At 43.0% G+C, this 24115-nt stretch overlaps 1 protein-coding gene across 2 annotated transcripts; it reads left to right on the top strand.

The window, feature by feature from the left end:
• Positions 1 to 1276: 1276 nt before the first annotated feature.
• LOC135700032 (chondroadherin-like) lies at positions 1277 to 24071 on the top strand. 2 transcript variants are annotated; one of them, XM_065220421.1, is made up of 4 exons: positions 1277 to 1634; positions 19093 to 19909; positions 19983 to 20152; positions 23405 to 24071. In XM_065220421.1, exons 1-4 carry the CDS (start codon positions 1614 to 1616, stop codon positions 23927 to 23929), a joined length of 1533 nt encoding a protein of 510 aa, XP_065076493.1. In that variant the 5' UTR covers positions 1277 to 1613; the 3' UTR covers positions 23930 to 24071. The 2 variants fall into 2 exon arrangements, with proteins under 2 accessions (XP_065076493.1, XP_065076491.1); XM_065220419.1 differs by lacking the exon at positions 1277 to 1634 and adding an exon at positions 18840 to 18999.
• Positions 24072 to 24115: the final 44 nt, after the last annotated feature.

Below are 24115 nucleotides of genomic sequence, written 5' to 3'. Positions count from 1 at the left end.
CGAGTCGTCGGATTAACGAAAGCCGGATTAGCGGAGGGAGATAACAAGGCTATCTGTGGCTCTCAAAGACCACCTACTGCAAACCGTCTCGCAAATGAACAGAGAAATATTCTGAACTGATCGGCAACGACTTTTGGCGCAATTTTAAACACCTGCCTGAAGCAGGAAAGACCCCTCCCTAAAAGGGCAATCACCACCGATTAGATCAAGAAATAAAGAAGGTATCAATTTCAAAAAAACCCTGTACTGTTCCCGCGCTTGAAAAGGTCGTCACCATCATTCACTCACCACCCCACCTGATGGATGGAATATTTAGTTAGTGGGAACGTATGTATGTACCTACTAATGTAGATGCGACATCATTACCCAAACCTGTAATCACTCTGTTCGTTCGCTTTAATGGGCATCAACAGATTTTAGCCCGCGGTCAGTGGCACTACCACCATGTACCATCAGGTTAGTACACGGCGCATATTTAGTCGGTTTGAACCGGACAAAATACCTTCCTCTCTTCACCTCCACGCAGATCGTGCAATTTGATCATCCATCCACTTAATAGTTGCCATTATATGTGTTTCATTTTCGGTAGATACTGAAGATTGTTACCTTTGCTCAAAACGAGAAAGCGTTGAAATCCTATCTTAGAGATTGGTACATTGGACCACATGTAATTTAGTTTTATCTAAGCAGCGGAAGGTAAAGGAGCCGGGATTTAATCCGATGATAATACCGGTTGGAGCGTTCCATCATAAATATGATACTGCTAGGTGGATTTGCCAAAAGCTTCAAATTATAAGGTTACTTACTGTTATGTATGCTTTTCCACTTGAAATGTTTCTAGCGATATTGGAGAACGGCGACGATGATCGTTTTCAAGTGTTGAAAACGCCACAGATCAACGCGATCACCTTCAGCGAGATTGGTATGAATTGAGACCCTCGATCTCGGTAACATGAGAAGAGCGTGAGAGCACAACGCGAAACAAAAGGGATCATCAAGCATCACGACGCGGTTGTTGTTTGGGGTCTCCGATGGTTCCCTCGAAGGGCTTCCCTCGGCTCCGCATAAACATTATTCAGCCGCAGTATTGTTTTGATATAACTACCATCCTACTCTCGCTTTCAGGTTCGCCGAGCACAATTTCCTCCATCCCATGATCGATCCGGAGTCGAGAGGACGCAACAAGACGGACGCAGAAGTTCTGGTCGAAGAGAGATCAAGCAATCGAGAGCGAGTCAGTTCTCGTCTGGCGATTCTCCAATCAGCACCTACATTACATTCGCGTGATCGTGTGCGCGTGCGCATTCTGACGCGTTACTGGATTTAGTGAGTTTGAAAAATACCAGGCAATCGATATCTCCGGAGATTCACGGCCGGTGGTCAATGTGCAACGGGTTGTGAACAGTTCTTGGAACATGATCACTTGAAGACACAGAAGAGAAAAATACAAATCGAAGATCGAGTTCTGAAATGCTAGATCAAGTGCATTAAGTGACTGAGTGATACGGTGATCGGCCCTAGAACAGACGTAATTGATTGTTGACCTCCAAAGTGGCGACGGACCCTGTGCTGATAACGATAATGCCGATGGAGGGAAGCTGTGAAACGGCATAATGACGCATTTGTGCAGCAAGGTGAGTGCAGCGTTGTTTACCGACATCTGGGCTAATTGTGAGTGAGTCATTTGCGATAAAGATATCGTTTATTGTGAACCCAACTGCAAAGCATGGCCTGGCTATTTATGGAGGAACCTCCTGGGTGGGAAGAAAGACAAAAACATGAACACATTCTTTCTTCCTTATTCGTGCTTCCTCCCTCCGGTTGAATTGAATCGCACGTACCTACCTATACTGGACAGCGGCGAACGCAGATGTGGATTCTAGGAGCTGCTGCCATTCGGTTTCGTATTAATTGTTTGTAAATAACTTGTGCAACGTGTTCAACAGTGGTCCACTACTGTTGTGGTGCTGAGCTGAGAGAGACGAACGATGGGATGACTCATGCTCTTCTTCGTCGCTGTTTTGAACACTACTTGTTGACTGAGGCTGCTGCTGCTGCTGAATAGACTCGACCAACGAACGGGATGATTTGTGCTGTTCAGTTCAGTTGTTGCTCATAATTAATGAGTTATCGAACGGTTATGATTCGTATGAGGAGCCGGCGCGATGGCGTCATGATCGATATTTTGATCTATATGGATTGCTGGGATGATTTGCTATTCCTATTTTTGCTTAGGCCGAATATCAAGCTTTGAAGTCGCTCAAAGCCTTGTCAGCCACAGGGTTGCTTCCACTCACTTCGCTATAAAAGATATTTTTCGGAACTATGAAATCATTAGATATCAAAATGATTGTGCTTGTAAGTTACAAGAAGATGCTATAAAGTATGTGTTTAACATATAAAATCTGCCAATTTCGCTTTTAAAGGACCGCAATCAGCGGTTTTATGATTCGTGAGCGTTCATTCAGAGTGAGCGCTCATGAATCATAAAATCGCTGATTGTGACTCTCTGAAAGCGAAATTGACAGGTTTTATATGTCAAACAAATACTTTACAACCTCTTCTTATAACTTACAACTCGGTGCCACCAAGCCAGTATCATTGGTGCTAAGGTAAACATGATTATTTGTAGCCAGAATTCCATGCATTGAAGAAACATTTGGTCTGTTTTGAAATTTCTTTCAATTTATACTGGAGTTTAGATTGAATTCTCCAAATAGTCGTTTGACGGAAGATGGTGCGTTCAGCAAGTCCAACAGGCTTGGAATAACTTTTCTTATTTTAGGATATGCCAGTACCGTGGAACCCCGTTAATCTGAACGACACTTAGTGCAAATTAACGGGGTTCATTTTTAAGTTGAACTTCTAGTAAGCTTACGACCATCAGAAAAGCGAGTTTCTGGTAGCCTTATTTGCTGTTTTGTTTTGATTATGTAATCCGTTTCGCATCGTTCATTTCGCTTTACTTTATTCCACATTTATGGTTAAATTACCGGGGGTTCACGGTATGTATCTCCTAAGTGATCATCGATGATCAACCAATGTACTTTTTTTTTGGCAAGAGGGAAACCTTCAAATAGACCATCGTGCCACCGCTTGACGACCGGACGCACGGTCGCGGTGACACGATGTGTGTGATTCTTACTGCACTAAAACCTCCTTGGACGCCTTGCCCATTTTCTCCGGAACCACTTGTCGTATTACTTCGGAGGGGGCTGTGCATTACGCATCTAACTTTACCTTAGCTAACTGGCTCTTCCACTTCGCTGATCGTCTCTCCAATTTGTGAGCCATTTAGCTCCCAGCGTCGCGTTCTACTCAGCTAACCCCCGGCGCTGGATTCAGCCTACTCCGACGGAGAGTTCTCCCGGCTTCGGCTTTCACTTCGCACTTGTGTGAGCACATTACTAGCTGGTCTTCTTGCCATTTTCGCTGCAGCGCTGACATGATCTGCGTTACTGCTCTGCTCACGGCGTTAAAGGTGCCTTCCTCTCGACACATTTCTTCGACGACATTCTCCGCGCTAAGGGCGAGCATCTCCTCTCGCACAGCATCAAATCTAGGACATTCGAAGACCGCGTGCTCTGGTGATTCTTTCACATTCCCACACTCCGGACAGAAGGGTGACGTTGTGTGGCCGAACCGATACAGGTACTTCCTGGAGCAGCCATGACAAGACAGGAACTGCGTCAAGTGGAAGTTGACTTCCCCATATCAGCTTGTGTGTCCATCTACCATTCTCCGCTGCATCCCACTCCTGCTACCACCTAGCCATCGACACCGTTCTCACAATTTTTCTTACTCTTCTGGTTTCTCTCCTAAATAATATAGCACTCGTAGTCCTCCGCCAAGGTGATGCCGATTGGTATCATACCGGCGATAACGCATACTGCCTCCGTCGAAATGGTTCTGTACGCACTCACGACTCGCACGGCCATGAGTCGGAACGTACTGTTCAATTTCATTTGATTTTGCTTCGTTTCCAGGCTTCAATCCAGGCATGATTCTGGCTATTGCGTTGATGGCCTCATATTCGATGTGGCTGGTAAAGTTCAGCCGGTCGTCGATCATTACTCCCAAATACTTCAGCACGCGCCTCGTAACAATGGCGTGCTCTCCGACGGTGATTTCTGCCCACTACACTGCTTTATAGTTACTGACCAACATCAGTTCTGTTTTGTGGTGGGCTATCTGCAGCGTAGCTTCGCTCCTTGCATCCAGTTACCAATCGTATCCATCGCCTCGGCCGCCAGCATTTTCACTTCTTCCAGGGTCTCATCTATTACCGTCAAGACGACATCGTCCGCAAAGACAACGATCTCAACTCCTTTGGACAGCTTGAGCGTCAGCACGCCATTATACATTCCGTTCTACCATAGAGGTAACTTGTCGAAATTAGTTCCGACTGACTGCAGGGGAGATTCTTCCGGTTTAATAACCTCCAGAGCAATATGTGTTACACGGCTCTTTATTGGGAGATTTTTAAAATCCTGTTTGATTGGATGTATATATCGAAGTACAAGATTGTTAGCATAGTGGATAACATAATTGGTAGCGTAAATACGAGTGTGCACGAGGGGCACGCAATAGCCTTTTTGACTGCGTTGGATTTAAAGTACAAGGTGTTCAACTAATTAAAAATGAAAATTAAGTATTTCATGTAATTAAGCAGTGCCAGTGTAATTACTGTAATTAAAACACGTAATTCAATTTTATTACGTAATTGATGTAATTAAAAATAAATTTTCTGTAATTAATGTAATTAAAGTTACACAAATGTAATTAAAAACGTACCCAAATCTTTATTCTTGAACTATTAAAAAAAATTGAAGAAAGCCCTTAACACATACTCGAATGAATCAATTTATTCAAAAACACCCTAGACTTCTTTACTAGACTACAAACATGACCAATTGTATGTATGTATATACAATCCAACTTCCACTGTCCGGCAGTGTTTTTATGAAAGAAAAATGTTTGCAATATAATCTATTATTATCTTATACTGATCCCATTGCAAACAATTTTAGCCCGGAAGTTGAAAGGGGATAGCTCTGTTGAGATTCAGTAACCCATTTCAGAATGCCTGGTCACTCACGTCCATTCCGAGGTTACTTTCACTTACAACAAGCCCCGCATACACGTAGTACCGATATAAAATGTATATTGGTACTGCGTGTACACTTCCATCATCAAAGCAATTCCTGCTTTGAAGATGGCACGTATTTAGTAGGATGCATTTCATATTTTTATATCTAGCTGTAATCAGTTAGATCTCACCGCTTGTGTATTGTGTCCTTGCTGCTGAACCGTTGTCATCTCGATTCTCGTAGAGTCCTGTTGAATAATAGGCATCTGTAGTGGAATAGTCTTCTCTCGCTTTCTCTATCACTTTTCGATGTTTTTCGTATCTCTTCTAACCGAAGATAGTACCAGAGCCGAGCCAAAAAGTTGAGCATGTTTCTTCGGGACCTTCTGGTCTTAGAGTTACCTCTATGGCTCTACTGCAGATCCAGCAGCCCATTTCAGAATGCCTGGTTATTCACGTCTACTCTGAGGTCGCTTTCACATGCAATAATACCGTTACAATTACCATTATCAATTGAATAATGGTAATGCCAGCACACTTTCAGATTAAAAAACATGATGTTTTCCAATCCAGTGCGTATTTAGTAATAGTGGAACAGCGTTTTTGATTAACTTTTGATTTATCGCACCAAACATTCCGCCTCCTGTAAATCAGGCAATTTCACAAGCACACTAACACAATACTACACAACCCGCCAAACTTTCTTTCGAACCGTTCACTAAAGTCAGTTTTAAAATATCTTTGTATCCTTACTTTTTTGAAAAGGCACAAAACTAAAATTAAAATAACACCAAGTTTTATCACCGAGAGAGAAAAGCTACTGGAAACACAACATATCGACCCGCAAGCAAAGCATATTTGGAAGTTTTTTTTTTTCTGGCTCTAGTTTAACCTTCAAAACTATCTTTCCCGTGATCGGGGGCAGAACGCCAACACCAAAAACGTAAACGAAAACTTTTCTTTCGGAAGCGGAGGCGTAGCACCGAACACGCGAAAAGAAAAATCCACCGAAGCACAAACCAGCTAGCATGACGCTACAGCAACAATTCTATTTATACCAAGTTCTTGTTCGGGAGTTTTCACAATAATGTTCAGAATTATTCACATTCTAGACTACAAACATGACCAATTCTGCGAATATTTATACTAAATTTCTTGGAGCACCATGCTAGAGTTGGAAACTGAAATAATCCACTCGCGGGAGGGTTTGACAATTATGCACGGACCATACAAATTTTAAAAATTTTGTATAGACAATTGTCTACGCAGGGGAAGGGGGGACAATAATAAAAAAAAATGTCTACGTAGTTTATGAACATCCCCTTATCGGCCTAAAAAAAACTTCTGATCCTGCGAAATGGTCAGCAAAAGAACTACCACCTTCTGCGCCTTTGTTACCGTTCCCGCTTGATCAGGTACCTGATCAGGACTAATTGAAGAAAAATTTAATCAAGCCGAAAACACCTAGTACAGTTGTACAACAGATTGAAAGGAGGAGTGGATAAAGCGACCGCGGGATACACTTGCAAATGGCGAACGAACAGATAGTCGTTTGCTGTTTTCATGAACCTTACGGATATGTGCTCCAATAATGCGTATTTCCTATTTACAATTGCATATCCGCATTACCTACCGAATGACAAGAGCCGAAATTTTTAGACTGGCTGGCAAAGGAGTTGGCACTTGAACACGTCAAAGAACGAATGTAAAGAAAAGGATTGACAAATAATATGAGAAATGCAAGTAATGTCGGCCTAAGTGTCTCTCTAATTTGGGCCCATTCAGCAATCGACTAAATTTTCAATAGCAACCAAAAATATCCATTAGTAACTTGTGCCAACAACCTACATCAACCAAAATCTTTGCATCAAGACTATAAATGTGGTTCTGGACGAAAGAGGTGTTCGATTTGTTCTCGTTCCAATGATGAAAAGATAAAATCATTGTGTCATGTATGTCTTAAAGCTACATGTAAGAAACATAAATCGGAAGAAAAGGGATACTATTTTTGTAATAGCTGTTGGGCTTGCGTACACTGTTGAATAAGAAAAACAGTTAAAATCATAAGAATTAAAACATGTCTAGTACAACTTCTTAATTCTATTGAATCAGCATAGGGATGAAATGAAATACTGTCTTAATTCGATAATTTACAGCATTCCTGGGAATATCGGATCGTGTCTGGGATAGCAAATTTGAACTCTTAATATGGTCATTACGGACGTAGTTTCGTAAAATAATGAAGTTTGATATGTCACACGAGGGGTTATGGTTCTTATTGGGAGTTGGATATTTACCCGGGGGGGGGGGTGGACAGTTTAATAAGACTGTGGACTGTCTAAGACCATTATTAGCTGTGCAGAATCTTTCAGTTTGATATGTCGCACGAAGGATTTTGGTTCTTGTCGATAATTGAAAATATACCCGGGAACACCGGAACATGCCAGGGAGGGCCAATGGGATCGTGGGCTCTCAAAAAAAAAACATTACTGGCCGAGTTCAGCAGAATCATAAAGTTTGATATGTCGCATGACGTGTTTTGGTTCTTGTGGAGAATCGGTCACTTGCCTGGGGACACAGGAACATGCCCGAGAGGGCTAGTGTGACCGTCGAGTCTCATTAAGGCCATTACCAGCCAAAATTTGGAAAATCATGAATTTTGATATGTCGCATGATGGGTTTTGGTTCTTGTTGAGAATTGGCCACTTCCCCGGGGCACCGGAACATTTCCGGGATGCCCAATGTGATTGTGAACCATCGGAATAGCTGCCACTGGTCCAATTACATCGTTTGAGAGAAAAAACATGATGTTCATCGTGTGTATACTTATTACAGAACAATAAAGCCGAATGCCGACCAAAAGTGACCCCAACGGGAACCGAAATAACTCCGGAACCATGAATTGATCAACAAATTTTCAGACGTATTCAGAAATTTCAATGGATTCCCGACAAAATGCAATTTGTTGTAAAGAAAAATATTGAGAAATTATGTTTTTAAAGCTAATTGAATTTTGAAATCTATACAAATTTAGACGTTATACCCCGTTCACATTACAGCGTATATCACGTGATATACGCTGTCTTGCAATGAGCACTCATACATCTAGTTTTCACTGGAAAGCTTATGTATGAGTGCTCTTTGTAAGACAGCCTATATAACGTGATATAGGCTGTAATGTGTACGGGGTATTAGGCACGCAAAGGATAACATAATTTTCTATTGTAATTCTGTTTTCGTTACATCCACCAAATTAAATTAGTTATTTCTTAGGTCGAACCAGGTAGCACACACAAACATTCCTTGCATTGTCGCATTCTCCGGTGCTTTGACAGGGGCGTGATCCAGGATATAGTTCATTGCCCTGCCAACACCTCGGCAGTATTGAAATCCGACTACATTTCCAATCACGAACCGATCGTTGCATGTGACTTGGCACCAATCACCAACGTAGATTTCCTCGTAGGTCCCGGGAGATGTATGTTTGTAGGGTCTATTCTGAAGTCATAACAGCGGTAGCGATACAATCTATCAGAGCTGACATTATCCTTAACGTAGCAATAGGGCATGTGAAATTTTTGTTTCACGGGCCAATAACGAAAGGGTCTAACGGTACGCTGGGGGAAATTTAAGTACATTTCTCGTTGTGCATTAATGGAGTTAATGTACTTAATTTATGCGACTTGTAATTAAAGCTGAAATTTGTACTTAAAAGTAATTAAATCAAAAAAATTCCGACGCTCGTAATTAATGTAGTTAACTGTAATTATTGTACTTAAAAAAGGCTTGCGTAGGAGTAAAAGGTTATTGCGTGCCCCTCGAGTGTGCATGTAGTAGTGGTTTATAATAAGTTCTGTGTGACTTACGTTTAATTCCCCTAGTGTAGTTCTAGATGGGTCATAGGAGGTAGAGATGGAATATGCTGTAATAAGTTCCTTTAGGATTTCGAAGCTTGTACATAATTCACTTGTTCTTATCGAGCTTTAGCTTTAGCAGGGTGGCCACAGAATTTTTATTTTGAAATCCCCGGTTTTTTTTCCCGGTTAAAACATTCATATTTGCCTCAAACAAAATAAAATGAAAATAACTAAGCAAGTTTTCGACAATTTTCATCCACAAAAACAGAAAACCAAACTCATAACTGAATCCAGATGAAGATACAAAAATAATAGGAAAATATATAATACAGTCCGCATCGTGCTCTCTTGCCGTGCGGATCTATTTGCTTTTTGCTGAAGGAAGTGTTACTACTACCTAAAGCTACAACAAATTTAAACAGCACTTTTCAGTGCTCAACCTGTAAAAATTTTCTACCTTGTTCAACTCTTATTCCTCTTCGATCCTTGTTTGGACCCTACCCGAGGTAATCCTTCTTGGATATCGATTTGGAAAATTCCTCTTCGATCCTTCAGATTCTTATAGTAATCTGCTTGGAAGTCGATTTGGATAAAAATTTACTGCCGCCATGGCGCCTAAACGCAAAAGAAAGGGGCAAACTCTTGACCCCCCTTCTGATGAAATTAATTTGAGTAATCAATTTGATTTGCTCACGGATGATGAGAATGATCCATCATCCAAGAAAAATTCTAGTAAACTTTCCCGGCTTAATGCCAAGAAGGAAAAGATTCCCCCTGTTGTGATAACCACTACCGATTTCCATGCTCTTCGCATGGAACTTTTGAATTTCGTGAAAGTTAAGTTTTCACTACAAATTGGACGTCGGGGTGAATGCCGTGTATTGGCTGAAACCTTGGACGGATTTAAATGTCTTCTCAAGTATCTTACTGAGAAGAAGCACAAATTTTTTACTTACGACACCAAAACTGAACGTGTGTTCAAGGTTGTCATGAAAGGACTGCCCAGTGGTGAATCCCTGGATCAGATCAAAGATGAACTGGCAAAATTACTTGGAGTTGTGCCACTCCAAGTAATCAAAATGAAAATGAAATCCCGTCCTGGCGATTCGCGCAACGGGATTTCTAATGATTTTTATTTAGTTCACTTCAAGTCTAGTGAACTAAACAACCTTAAGGCCTTAGAAAAAGCTAGCCTTATGCTCCATGTCCGAGTGAAGTGGGAACACTTCAGGAAGACTGGAGGAAATTTCCAAAACCTCACCCAGTGCCGTAAGTGCCAGGGATGGGGTCACGGAACTAAAAATTGCTACATGCCAGCTAAATGCATGAATTGTGGTGATTCCTCTCACGCAAAGGACGACTGTCCTGTGAAGGAAGATCCTAAGAAATTTAAATGTTCAAATTGTGGTGAAAACCACAAATCCAATTTTTGGGAATGTAAGACTCGCAAAGCGATCCTACAATCTCGTTCTAACCGTCAGGTAGGAAACGCTCCACGTTTCCGAACAGGTACAAATTCCTCTGCTGTTAACAACGGTCAGCGAGGAACAAATTCTACATTCGTACCCGTAGGTACAAATATCTCCCCTGCTTCAAATGTTTCATCTGTACCTACTCCCCTCGCTGCTAACAATGTTCAGCGAGTAAATGGAGCTACCTATGCTGCTATTGCAGCGGGTAGAAATCAAAATACTAACCAACGTTCTAATGGAAATTTTGACAATTTTGACTTAGGAAGCATTACTGCCCCCAAAATGGAATTTTTACAGAATTCATTAATTGACATGATTTCTGATATGCTTAAATCTAACTCCATGTTTGATGCTATTCAAACTGGAGTAAAATTTGCAAATAATATTGTCATGACTTTAAAATTCAGTAATGGATTTTAAAGCATTAAATATTGTAAATTGGAATGCTCGATCTCTTAAAGATAATGAAGACGAGCTATTTAACTTTTTAAGAGTTCATAACGTGCATATTGCCGTTATAACTGAAACGTTCCTTAAACCTGCCCATAAGGTTAAGAAGGACGCAAATTACTTGATTTATAGAAATGATCGTCTTGATGGACCCTGTGGTGGCGTTGCCATCATTATTCATAGACGAATCAAACATAAAATTCTTTCTTCATTTGAAACCAAAGTTTTTGAAACTTTGGGGGTTTCTGTTGAAACAAAATTTGGACAACTTACGTTTATAGCTGCCTATTTGCCATTCCAATGCGTAGGCCAGCAAAAGAATTTTCTCAAGGGTGACCTTCAGAAACTTACCCGTCATAGGTCTAAATTCTTCATTATTGGTGATTTTAATGCAAAACACCGCTCATGGAATAATGCTCAAAGCAATTCCAATGGTAATATTCTGTTTGATGATTGTTCTGCAGGTTATTACACTATTCAATATCCAAACAGCCCAACATGCTTTTCTTCTGCAAGAAATCCCTCCACTATTGATTTGGTCTTAACTGATTCATGTCAACTTTGTAGCCAATTGGTTACCCATGCTGACTTCGGTTCTGATCACCTTCCAGTAACTTTTGAAATATCCCAAGAAATAATTTGTAATCCCAACAGCTCTACTTTCAATTACCATAGAGCTGATTGGGAGCAGTATCGAACATTTATGGAATATAACTTCGATCCAAACATTCCTTTGCAAACCAAAGATGAAATTAATTATGCTCTTGAATCTCTGACTACTTCTATAGTTGAAGCAAGAGCTGCCTCAGTACCAAAATGCGAGGTTAAATTCGATTCAATTATAATAGACGATGATCTTCAGCTCTTGATCCGTCTTAAAAATGTCCGTAGGAGACAATATCAAAGAACACGCGATCCTGCCATGAAAGTTATCTGGCGGGATTTGCAAAAACAAATTAAAAAGCGATTCTCTGCCCTGAGGAACAAAACTTTTGAAAATAATATTTCTAAATTAGACCCGAGTTCCAAACCCTTTTGGAAACTCACAAAAATTTTGAAAAAACCTCAAAAGCCTATTCCAGCGCTTAAAGAAGGTGGTAAAATTTTGATCACAAATTTGGAAAAAGCTCAGAAACTTGCTAAGCAATTCGAGAGTTCCCATAATTTCAGTTTGGGTCTTACTAGTCCTATTGAGAATCAGGTTGCTCGGGATTTTCGGAATATTTTCTCTCGGGAAAATATTTTTGATGATTCCTGGGGGACTGATTTGGACGAAGTAAGGTCTATAACTAAAAAATTTCAAAATATGAAAGCTTCAGGTGATGATGGAATTTTCTATATCCTCATCAAAAAACTCCCAGAGAGTACCTTGTCTTTCTTGGTAAAATTATTTAACAGATGTTTCCATTTGGCATACTTTCCTGATAAATGGAAAAATGCAAAAGTTGTTCCAATTTTGAAGCCGGATAAAAATCCAGCTGAAGCTTCTAGCTACCGTCCAATAAGTTTGCTTTCTTCAATAAGTAAACTTTTTGAAAAGATAATTTTGAATAGAATGATGCTTCACATCAATACGAACTCAATTTTTGCAGATGAGCAGTTTGGATTTCGCCATGGGCATTCAACTACTCATCAACTCTTAAGAGTTACCAATTTAATTCGTTCAAACAAATCGGAAGGCCACTCAACTGGAGTTGCTCTTCTAGACATAGAAAAAGCATTCGACAGTGTTTGGCATGAAGGTTTGATTGCTAAATTGAAAAAGTTTAATTTTCCACTTTATATTATGAAATTAGTTCAAAATTATTTAACTGACAGAACTCTTCAAGTAAATTATCAAAATTCCAAATCTAATCGACTACCTGTTAGGGCAGGAGTTCCTCAGGGTAGCATTCTTGGGCCTATATTGTATAACATTTTCACTTCGGACCTCCCTGATTTGCCTCAGGGTTGCCACAAATCTTTGTTCGCTGATGACACAGGCATTTCCGCTAAAGGAAGAAGTCTTCGTGTTATTTGCAGCAGACTTCAGAAAAGTTTAGATATTTTCTCTTCTTATTTACAAAAATGGAAGATTTCTCCCAACGCTTCCAAAACTCAACTTATAATATTTCCACATAAGCCTAGAGCTTCGTTTTTGAAACCTAGTAGTAGTCACATAGTCACTATGAACGGAGTTCCAATTTCCTGGTCAAACCAAGTGAAATATCTTGGATTAATACTTGACCAAAAATTAACTTTTAAAGATCACATTGAGGGCATTCAAGCCAAATGTAACAAATATATTAAATGTTTGTATCCTCTTATAAACAGGAAATCCAAACTTTGCCTGACGAATAAACTTCTAATATTTAAACAAGTTTTTAGACCGGCCATGCTTTACGCTGTACCAATATGGTCTAGTTGCTGCACTACCAGGAAAAAAGCACTTCAAAGGATTCAGAACAAAATTCTGAAAATGATTTTGAAGTTGCCTCCCTGGTACAGTACAACCGAAGTACATAGAATTTCGAATGTTGAGACTTTAGCACAAATGTCCAACAAAATAATTAATAATTTCAGGCAAAAATCGATGCAATCCTCAATTGCAACGATTAATTCCCTTTATACTTAGATAAGATTTAGTTTTAGTTTTTAGTTTTAAGATATCAATTGTTATACTGACATGCAGGTTAAAAAACCTGTTTAAAATACTGAATTGCCAAGACATGAACAATGTAAAACACTTAGATATATATCATAACAATTAAGGCTGGTACGTTACTGCAGTAACTGGAGCACCTAGGTTAAAATGAAATGTAATTTATTTTGAATTTGGAACAAATAAAGAGTTAAAAAAAAAAAAAAAAAAAAAAAAAATAGGAAAATATATTTATTTTCCATACAAAATGGTCGAATCAGTTTATATTTAAAAAGAAACCTTAATATTACACTTTACTTTCTCAGATCTTTTAGTTTAACGTCCAAAGCAGCAGCCTCTTTCTCTGCGTCTGCCAATAGTTTAGCCTTTTTCATTTCCAGCTCTTTTATTGCTTTGTCCGCTTTCCTCTTTCGGCTAGCTTCTTTATCGCTTGCAATCCCCTCAGCTTGCTTTGCATCCAAAAATTTCTGGTACCGACCTCGGGCGTTTCGACAGTACAGAATAAGCTGCTTGTCCACTTGAATGTTGGTCACACCACCAGCTGCTAAAATCCCATCATGTACAGTGCTTTGTGCTACCAGGCTTTCCTCGGATTGATTTACCACCAGGCACTCCTTGTTGACGGAAAATCCGCGCTCCTGGGCTGCATTTCCGTGAGATATTATCAATATCTTCTTGACAAACGATGCCAAATTCGGAAGCTGTTTTCCAGAATCAGCAATTGCCTTCAACCAGAAATGATCGACCCGTGTCTCCTGTCTGCGATATCCTGAAGCAATTAACTTGAAGAAGGCCATCGTGCAAATTTGCGAATATTCATCCTTCACCTTGTCCGCAACAGCTCCAGCCAAATGATCTTTCTCCACCATATGTTCCCAACAAAACTCAAGTCGTTTCTTGGCTACATCTGGGGAGTTTGAAATGACAGATGGACTTAAACAAGAAATATACCTTGTTAGAGCATATCGAAATGGCGAACGATCGAGGAGTTTCGTCAAAAATGCAACATAATAGTTTTTGCAGTCGTTGCGAAACACCAAGAGTTGCTGTTCAGACATTTTTCCACGGATTCCTTCCGCTTTGATAGCCGCTTTTACAGCAAATCCCACGTCTACTTCAGCTGATGTAAGAAGGTTGTCCTGATTTAAGTCAATCTCCGTTAGCGCTTTAGGTTTCTTTTTAAGGCCGTCTGGCTTTCACCACTCTCTGCATCGCATTTTGAACTAGTCTTGTTAGTTCATCGTACAAAAAGGGAGCAAGTGGTGCATCACCCTGAAATTCTTTCAAAAATGGTTCCACATTTGCCGCTGCAGCTACAAAAAAGCTCAATTTAGGTCCAAAGAGCTGATCCGATACCGCTTGGGACACCACTGAAAACGCGGTGGAGCTGTAAACCGCCTTAAAGCTTCTCCTGAAATCGGGATGACTTTCTTTTCGTTTTGACTCTTGTTGAAATTTTACTGCCTTCACATATGTTCGCAGATGAGGAAGCATATCTAGAGCTCGTTCTGCTACTAGCTGGTTTTCCACCCACCTGACTCCGCAAAATTTGAGCGGCAGTATGGTGCTACCAGTAACTGCTATAAAGTCAGCACGTCTTAGGGGAACATCTTTTAGCAGGTAGTACAACCATAGAGGTAACTCTAAGACCAGAAGGTTCCGAAATAACGTGCTCAACTTTTTGGCTCAGCTCTGGTACTCTCTTCGGTCCCAAGCTAATCGATTTACCCCTCGAAACATAGGAAAAACCAATAACCCCTCATTTTATCTGTCCAACTTTCATAGCGAATCAAAACAAACATTGCGTAGTACTAGAATTTCGACTAGAATGGGATACGTTAATCGTTTGCTTGGGACCAATAGGCTAGTCAAGTAGTGAGCCAATTTAAAATCGTTAGTTTCGTATTGATTGTTGGTACAACGACATCAGAAACTGATCGATCTTCCAGTCCGTTTTCTGCATACCGCTCTTGAACGAATTATGCACTACATGAAGACCGCAACTGCCAATGCTGAGTAGACTGAAGGAACTGCTCTCACGCATCTCTTGCAATTTGGAGGACAGATCGTTAAGGAGTCGCCAGTTCACGTTGGGTCCATCCATAGACACCTGAATAACTTTTTTCAACAGTCCGGGATATGCTTCGAAACACTTCTTGATCCCACTCATCAAGTCAATCGCTCGTGTCGATGATAGGAAAGCTGAGCCTACATATCTTATCTGTACTTCCTGCTTGTCTTCATCCCAAAAATGAATGCTTACATCAAGTTGCTGCAATTTTGTTCAGTGTTTCGTCGAATCCAAGGACGACCTCGGAGCAACTTTCAACTTTGGTCAGTAAGATCTTCTTGAAGTAAGATGCCAGACCGTGTGTGATGAAATAACCAACTTTGGTGCGGCTCATCTCCATCTTCGAAGCAATTTGGCTGTCAGGAAACATCTTCTGGAACAGAGCAACACTGGTACCTGCACTACGGTATGAACCATGGGTGGCCACAGTTTCAAGTGCCCATAAACTTTCAGCGGACGTCACCGAATCGTTTAAAATTGATCTCCTTGGGTACGAATTGGAGCTTGTTGGCTTTATACCAGGCTACCGTGTCCTTGAAGTAATGAACCGACGCCAAATCCGGCCAAAACAGTACTGAGGCGTCGTGTTTGCGGATCATGGGTAACAGACGCTTGTTTAAACACTCACGCACGTAAACATCGGTTGTCATTGTCTCCGTTGTCACAAACGGTTTGGAAAGCATACCACACTCACAAATGGCGTCGTCAACACTTTCGCCATCACGAACGGTGCAGCACCAACAATCAATATGAAACTAACGATTTTAAATTGGTTCACCACTTTAGTAGCCTATTGGTCCCAAGCAAACGATTAACGTTCCTTATTCTAGTCGAAATTCTATTACTACACTATGTTTGTTTTGATTCGCTATGAAAGTTTGACAGATAACATCAGGGGTGTGTGGATTCATGCAGAACATGCAGGGGTGAGTGAAATAGCTTGGGACTGCTTGGGACCGTTGTTCTGGTACTGAGTGAGCCAAAAATAATAATGATTTTCTTCGGGACCCAGTGGTCTTAGAGTTACCTCTATGGTAGTACCATAAAGCTAACTCTAAGACCAGGAGGTCTCGAAGAAATGTGCTCAACTTTTTGGTTCAGCTCTGGTACGACAGCGACTACGACGGCGCCTACGACAACGACAACAGAGAATTTGTAACTTACCATTTGTCTAGGATAAACACCTTTTCCCGGCACCTCCACTGGTTCTTCATGTCCACTATCTGTCACTGTTTGCAAAATATCTAATAGCAATTACCTTTGTTGTAATACTTTCTGCAGAAATACATGTATTGCCATGGTCATCTGGGAGGAGGGTCGCATCTAGTGCTTTCCCCAGGAACCGTTTACGGCCACCTGCTACCGCCCGTCCAGTCTTGGGCGTATCCAGCGAGACATCCTTCAGCTTACTCACAATCTCCGACACTCGATGCCAATCGCAGGCACACTTAAGGGCCACCCACATTAGATCCATTTCCGTTGCGTTGACGTAAATTTGACAGTTAGACAATAGATTTAGCTGTCACTTTGCCGCAACGCGTCCGATTCGGATCTAATGTGTGTGGGCCTTTACGCTAGCTACAAAAAAAAATCACACCCGTGCAAAGAAACGGATCCAATAAACTTCACTCTCGCGAAAGCACACCCGTCGTCGAACGTCAAAAAAAAGGAATCGGTGGGCAATTTTGTGATACGGATTTCCAAAATCAAACGGGAATACACGAATTTCACCACACCCAACTGCGAAACACGTTCAGAAGCAATTATGGTACACTTTAGTTCGAAAATACTTAATTTTTTTCAAAAATAGTTGCGAGTGAACCAACATCATCACCGCGTAAATAAAGTAAAATTCGACAAAGATTTCCATCAGTTCAGAGCGAAGAACAAATCGGGAATCCAAAGGGGATAAAGACTTTGGTCCAGCAGAATACAAGTTTCTTGAGGGGGAGCGGATGGCGCCCGTGAATTCGCTTGTCCCCAAAGATGCGGAAAGTGCTCCGTCCTGAAAGCCGGGGTCTTATCCTTCCTTCGCCCTGGTTGATTGTTGGTGGACGCTTGTTTTCGGATGCACTAAAAATCCTCGTGTTTGCATGTAGTGTCGTTCAGTTACCTTTGTCAGATAAACTGGAAAAAAGAGCATTTTTTAGAACCTAGGAGTAAAAGGGGCATAGTGAGCATCCCGTGCACAAGCTTGAACTTCCGGCCGTTCGGAACAAATTAGTGGTAGGATCAATATCATAATGATACTGAACCTACTACCAGTTGATTTGTTTCATGCAGCTGGACATCCAGAGCCAAAGAGCGGGATGCTCACTATGCCTAACCTGGCCCTCCCTCCCGTACGTGATTTTTCACGTAGTATTGACGTGTGGATCATTTTGAGAGTAGGATAAAGTAATCCCCCTCCCTATACTGCCTATGGTTTGTGTCTTGACAGCTAGGGCCCTCCCCAAAGCACAACATCCTAGTTACTCATATGGTTCGGAAAAGCTCGATACGAGAGGATCCCGAGAATCTCCAAATTTTTCACCACGCTGATATCTAAACAAGTTAGGGGATGTTCATAAACTATGGAGACATTATAAAAGTTTTAGACCCCTCCCCCCGCGTAGACAATTGTCCATACACATTTTGGGAAATTTGTATAGACCGTAGACATTTGTCAACCCCCTCCCCCTAAACAGTCTACGTAGTTTATGAACAGCCCCTTAAGAGAGAAACGTCGCGAATAGCAGACCAGAAATAAATATAATAAATGGCAAAAATACCACCAGATACTTCTTCAACACATTACCCTCATCCTGATTGGTTAATTATCTGTTTGTAGTACGTTTTGATTAGGTTATCTGAGATATCACAGAATTTTTCCTACAATCTAGCATTTTTCTTAATTAATTTTAACAAACACACTTTCAAACCTACCTACATTAATGCCATGAACTAACAATAATTGTATTTACCAACATTACTGTTCTTATTCACTGAAAGCGTATGCAACGATTGGTTACCGAATCCGCCCTTCTTCCAAGAATTTCCATTACGTGGCTCTCGCTTTCTGACTACCGCTCTTTTGGCGTTTTATGAATTTTATCAGCTCACCGTGGTGCGCAACTACCTCTGATAACAGTCCCGTTCGCTCGCTAATGAAGGTTCCCCCGTTTGCATCTGCTCGACGACGACAACACACTGCCAAAGGCAGGGTGTGAACTGATAACAATTTGCGATAGCGACTTGGCCTCCCTCATCACCTGCAGCCATTCAGTCAACTACATTGTGCAGGAAACATTGAAGCCACCAAGAACTCGGTTTGTCTGCGAAGCTGCAGCGGATATTTTATTTTCGTTTACAATGCACTTTGTATACTCTGAGATCTAGTTTAGCCAGTTTTAGCAAACATGATAGACCACATGAGTAAGGTAATTCCTATCAACTTCCAAGAATGAATGTGAATCAAGAATGTCGGCGATGAATCACACTTATCGAATTTTGCTTTCTTCTGACCATTGCAGATCTTCTTGTTCCTACTGGTGGCGGTTTCCGTTGGCCACACCCTGACGGACACTGAGTTCGAGCCCGTCGAAGGGATTTGCGACATTTGCACGTGCAGCGTCCGGAACGAGGCCAGCGCCCTACACCTCAGCTATTCCATACTGGACTGTTCGACGAAGAACCTACGCCACATGCTGGCCAGTTGGCCGGACATCTTCGGAAACGACCATGACGATCAGGAGATCGTCTTCTCGCTTTCCGGCAACGACATCAAATCCCTTCAGCAACTGCCCGCAACGGGTGCGGATTTGGTTTTCAGCTGCCGACATTGTAACCTGACGGAGCTGGCCAGTGCAGCCTTCCTGGATACGCCCAACATCATTCGGTTGGATTTGAGCTGGAATCTGCTGACGGGAGATGTCCTGCGACCGGATATCTTCCGCGGCAAGTACGCAGAACAGGAATACGAATCGATCGCATTGGATGAGCTGGATTTGAGCTACAATTCGATTGAGTTTTTGGACGGTTCGTTGTTTGAACACATGGTTCATCTGAGGCGGCTATCGTTGTCCCACAACGCGCTGGGAGAACTCACGGACGGAACGGTCCAGGCACTAGGATCGATCAGTCGGTTGGAGCATTTAGATTTGTCGAACACAGAGCTAGTGGACATCCCGCGGGCGATGTTTGAGAAGATTGAAGGGTTGCGGGAACTGTTGCTGCAGGGCAATAAGTTTACGACGGTGCCGAGTTCCATCGGATTGCTGAAGCCGACCCTGATGGCACTCTATGTGGGAGAGAATCCGATTCAACAGCTGAACGATGAGAGCTTCTTTGGTGAGGGTGTTTTTTTTTGTTTAGTTGGTATTTGAGGATTATTCTGTTGGTAACGTTTTGATCGTGATTTCAGATCTTGACCATCTTACGCAGCTGAACATCAGCGGCATGCCACTGCTGGATGATATCGGTGTCGGTACGTTCGGGGGATTGAAGTCGCTGGAAGTGCTGACCTGTAGCCATAATCCCATGTTGGTCGAGTTCGATATGAGTGACCTGAAGGGGCTGATACGATTGAGACAGGTGGGTTGTGTAGTTCATGGCCGTAGGTTTAATTCTACGTTATCAGCGAAGAGCATGAATTAGCTGGTTTTACGGTGCATCCATGTGATCTGCATTATTGCTCTGCTGACGCTAAGGGGGCTAAGGGCGAGCATCTCCTCTCGCACAGCCTCAAATCTAGGACATTCGAAGATCACGTGCTCTGGTGATTCTTGCACATTCCCACACTCCGGACAGAAGGGTGACGTTGTGTGGCCGAACCGATGCAGGTACTTCCTGGAGCAGCCATGACCAGACGGGAACAGCAAGTGGAAGTTGACTTCTCCATATTAGTCTGTGTGTCCATCTACCGTACTTCTCTGATTTCTCTCCTCATATAGCACTCGTTGTCCTCCGCCAGGGTGAAGCCGATTGGGATCATACCGGCGATAACGCATACTGCCTCCGTCGAAATGGTTCTGTACGCACTCACGACCCGCATAGCCATGAGCCGGAACGTACTGCTCAATTTTCTTTGGTTTTGCTGCGTTTTCAGCGATTCAATCCCGGCTGGACCTCCGTACCTTAGTATCGATGAGGACACACTAGCTAGAAGACGCCTCTTGCTGCTGCTTGGACCAGAATTGTTCGGTATGATTCAGGCTATCGCGTTGATGGCTTTCGTCGCCTTCTCGCACGCATATTCGACGTGACTGTTGAAGTTCATCCGGTCGTCGATCATTACTCCCAGACGGTGGTTTCTGCCACGTGACTGTCTCATAGATCAGGACCCGGTTTTGGAAGTAACTACTTAGAAACCTGCAAAGATAGTCTAGAACCCTCATTCTATGGAGCGCCTTGGCGATGCCCTACCGGCTGGCGCTATTGAATGCATTCTTCACATCAATCGTAATGACGGCGCAGTATCGATCTCCTCTCCGCTTCTGTTTGGAAGCTTTCTCGGCTCTGCCAATCACTGTCCGAATTGCATCCATCGTCGATCCCCCTTTCCGAAATCCGAACAATCCGTGTTCACTCTCTGTGCATTTCGTCAGCCTGTTCAGGATAATCCTCTCCAAGGGCATTCCGACTGTATCCAGCAAGCATATTGGCCTGGATCTCCCGGCGGTTTCCGGGCTTCAGCAGCAGCACAAGCTTTTGTACCTTCCACTTATAAGGAAACAGCCCCTCGTCCAGACGTTTCTGCAGCACCACCCTGAACATGCCCGGTAATGCCTGGAACGCCACGTTGGGAATTCCATACGAGACTTGTTCAACGTTGTCTGGTCGTTGGATCATGCTGTGGGAAAAGTACCTCTCCAATGACTTTCAGCTTGTTTGGGCACATTTCAACCGGCATCGTTGGACCTCTGATCTTCGGCATCGCGACTCGGTATGCGTCGCCCCAGGGATTGGCCTCGGCGTCTCGGCACAGCTTCTTGAAACTGTTTGACTTGCTCAGCTTTATCATTCGTTTTAGTGCAGCCCTGGCCGCTCGGAACACCATCCTGCGCTCCTCTCTGTCAGCTCTTGCTCTCTGAACGCGCCTTCTGGCTAGAGGGTGCTAATTTCCTCATTCTACCAGTAAGCTGGGCACCGCCTGTTCGTTGGCTCCAGTTTCTCGGCATAGTTGTGTCACATGCCCTTGCTAACGAATCGGTCAACTCGTTCGCGCTTAGGCCCGGGACGCTACTATCTACCCTTAGAGCTTCGATGAAGAGATCCTTATTGAATGCCTTCGTCTTCCACTCGCTTACTTTCGTCCTCCACATTTCCACCGGTGTCCGTTCGCCCATACTGCGCCGTACTCTTCTCACACTCTTCAGATCATACTTGACACTATCGGCGGACTGTAGAAAGTGACGTCGATAATGGATTCCCTACCATTTTTGTGGAAGGTGCTGATTGTTCTTAATTTGGCAAGACTGGCGTTCAACTTTGCCATAGCTTCCAGCAGGCTATACCCTCTTGCGTTGGTACATCTGCTCATCCAATCCACTGCCCAAGCATTGAAATCTCCTGCGATGACGACTGGTCTCCGTCCAATGAGCTCTCCGGTGAGCCCATCTAGCATTTGGTGGAACTGATCCATTGTCCATCTCGGGTGTGCGTAGCAACTACATACAAATATTCCATTGATTTTGGCGATCACGAAACCTTCGTATGAGTCCATCACCACTTGTTGAATGGGATACCTGTCCATGTCTTGTATGGCCACCATTCCTGCTTTATCCACCACCCAGTTACCATTATCGAGAGGGACTCGAAATTTCCCGTCACACGGCCGTATACGTCCTCATTTTTGCAGAGCATGCCCCTTCTCTCCACATTTCCTGCACAGATCAGATTTGTCAGGGCGTTTGCAGTTTCTCGCCTGGTGACCGAAGCCCATGCACCCGTTCAGCAGCTCGTTAGCTGCGTCCGAAGAAAGCCGTATCGACGCCGTCTGCGTGCAACCATACACCATTGCCATTGGTACGTCAGCGCACTTTTCAGCTCATATTTCGTTGTGATCTCGTCCAGATCCCTGCACTCGACCACTGACTCCTGGGATAAGGCTCTTACGTCCGCCAAGAGATTTTTCGACAAGCTCGTTAAAAGCTGCGCTCTTAACCGTAGGGTCCTTTTAAGCTCGAATAGCATCTCGCCTTTCTGGGTTCGCATGGTCTTCACCAAGTTCTCACCTAGTTGCTTCAACTCCGGATCCTCTCCCACTTTCCGGAGGAGTGCTGCGTAGGACGTTTTGTCTTTCGCCGCAACAACCAGAGCGTCACCCTTGCTTCTCTCCCTACGAGGCCTAGACTTCTCCTTGTTCTTTCTGGTTCTCGACACTCACCATTTCCTCCCATCTCCTTGATGCCTTTCAAGTCGTCCCTGCGTTTTTTGGGCTCCTTCTCATCTCTCTTTTCAGAACGTGGAGGTGTGGTCCTCTTTGACGTCTCATGTACTTCAGCCAGCCTTATGCTCTCGTTGGCCTGCAGCAGAGCCTTTTGCGGCATTTTCTCCACTCTTGGAATTCCCGATCTGCCACTGTTATGCCAGATTTGATACCGGTCACAAGTTGCTTGATCTCTTTGTGTACGTTGTTTCCATCCTTTAAGAACACGTAGAGTTCATCGATCTTCCTTCTGACCTCCGTCATTTGTAATTCCCAAGCTGCAGTTCTTGAGCTTTGCTACTGCTGGATATCGGTGTGAATATCTGGCTTAGCCCAACGCCGCGTCCTTGGGGTTTTCACCTCCAACAGAACCATTCGCACAGTTCTAATTTAAAAAATCCCCCTTCCCATTCCAGCTGGACATTTCCCACTGCTCGATCAAGAACCTGCACCTGGACGAACCGATCCCGGTGCAGGACAAAACCTCTGACATAGCCTACATCGATGTGTTCCCCAAGCTGCGGTCCGTCAAGCTGGAAGGCAACCGCTGGCACTGCGACTGCGAGCTCTACGAAACCATCGAATCCATCAAGCACATCCTGGAGGACGAGTTCCAGCACAGCAGGTCCGAAGCTCGCTGCGAAACACCGTACGATCTGGCGGCACTGCCCCTGACGGATCTAGCCGACAAGTCGCTCTGTTCGTCGCCACCGAAGAAAGTTCCTAAAATCCCAATCTACGAGGCTCCGGCCTTCCTGCGGCCGCGTTCCATTGTTCTGTCGCTCCTGTCCGTGGTGATAGTCCTGCTGGTTGGCTTAATCATCGGAGTGATCTTCGTTTTCGTCAAACGGAAGCTGAAGGGGAACGACGTGGGCTTTACGTCTCCCGTTCGATACACGACGGTGCGGAACAGCACCACGTCGACGATTTTGCAAGCTTGAAAGCAGGGAAACAGGGAGGAGAAGATTCCCGTGAGATACAAAATATAAAAAAGAAAGCGAATTTTGTTTGTTCTAGTCTGTCTTATCTTTTAAGTTTATTTAGTATAAGCCCTAGGGAGATAAATAAATGTGTACGTACTGTGTTTCGCGTTGACCGATTTGCATTTGGGTTTAAATTGAAAGAAT

The sequence above is a fragment of the Ochlerotatus camptorhynchus genome, unplaced genomic scaffold (genome assembly GCF_037179485.1).
Source record: "Ochlerotatus camptorhynchus isolate MF236.1 unplaced genomic scaffold, CSIRO-AGI_Acam_v1.1 ptg000125l, whole genome shotgun sequence".
NCBI lineage: Eukaryota > Metazoa > Arthropoda > Insecta > Diptera > Culicidae > Ochlerotatus > Ochlerotatus camptorhynchus.
Note: the sequence above shows the minus strand (reverse complement) of the source record. Positions and strands in the feature narration are given on the sequence as shown.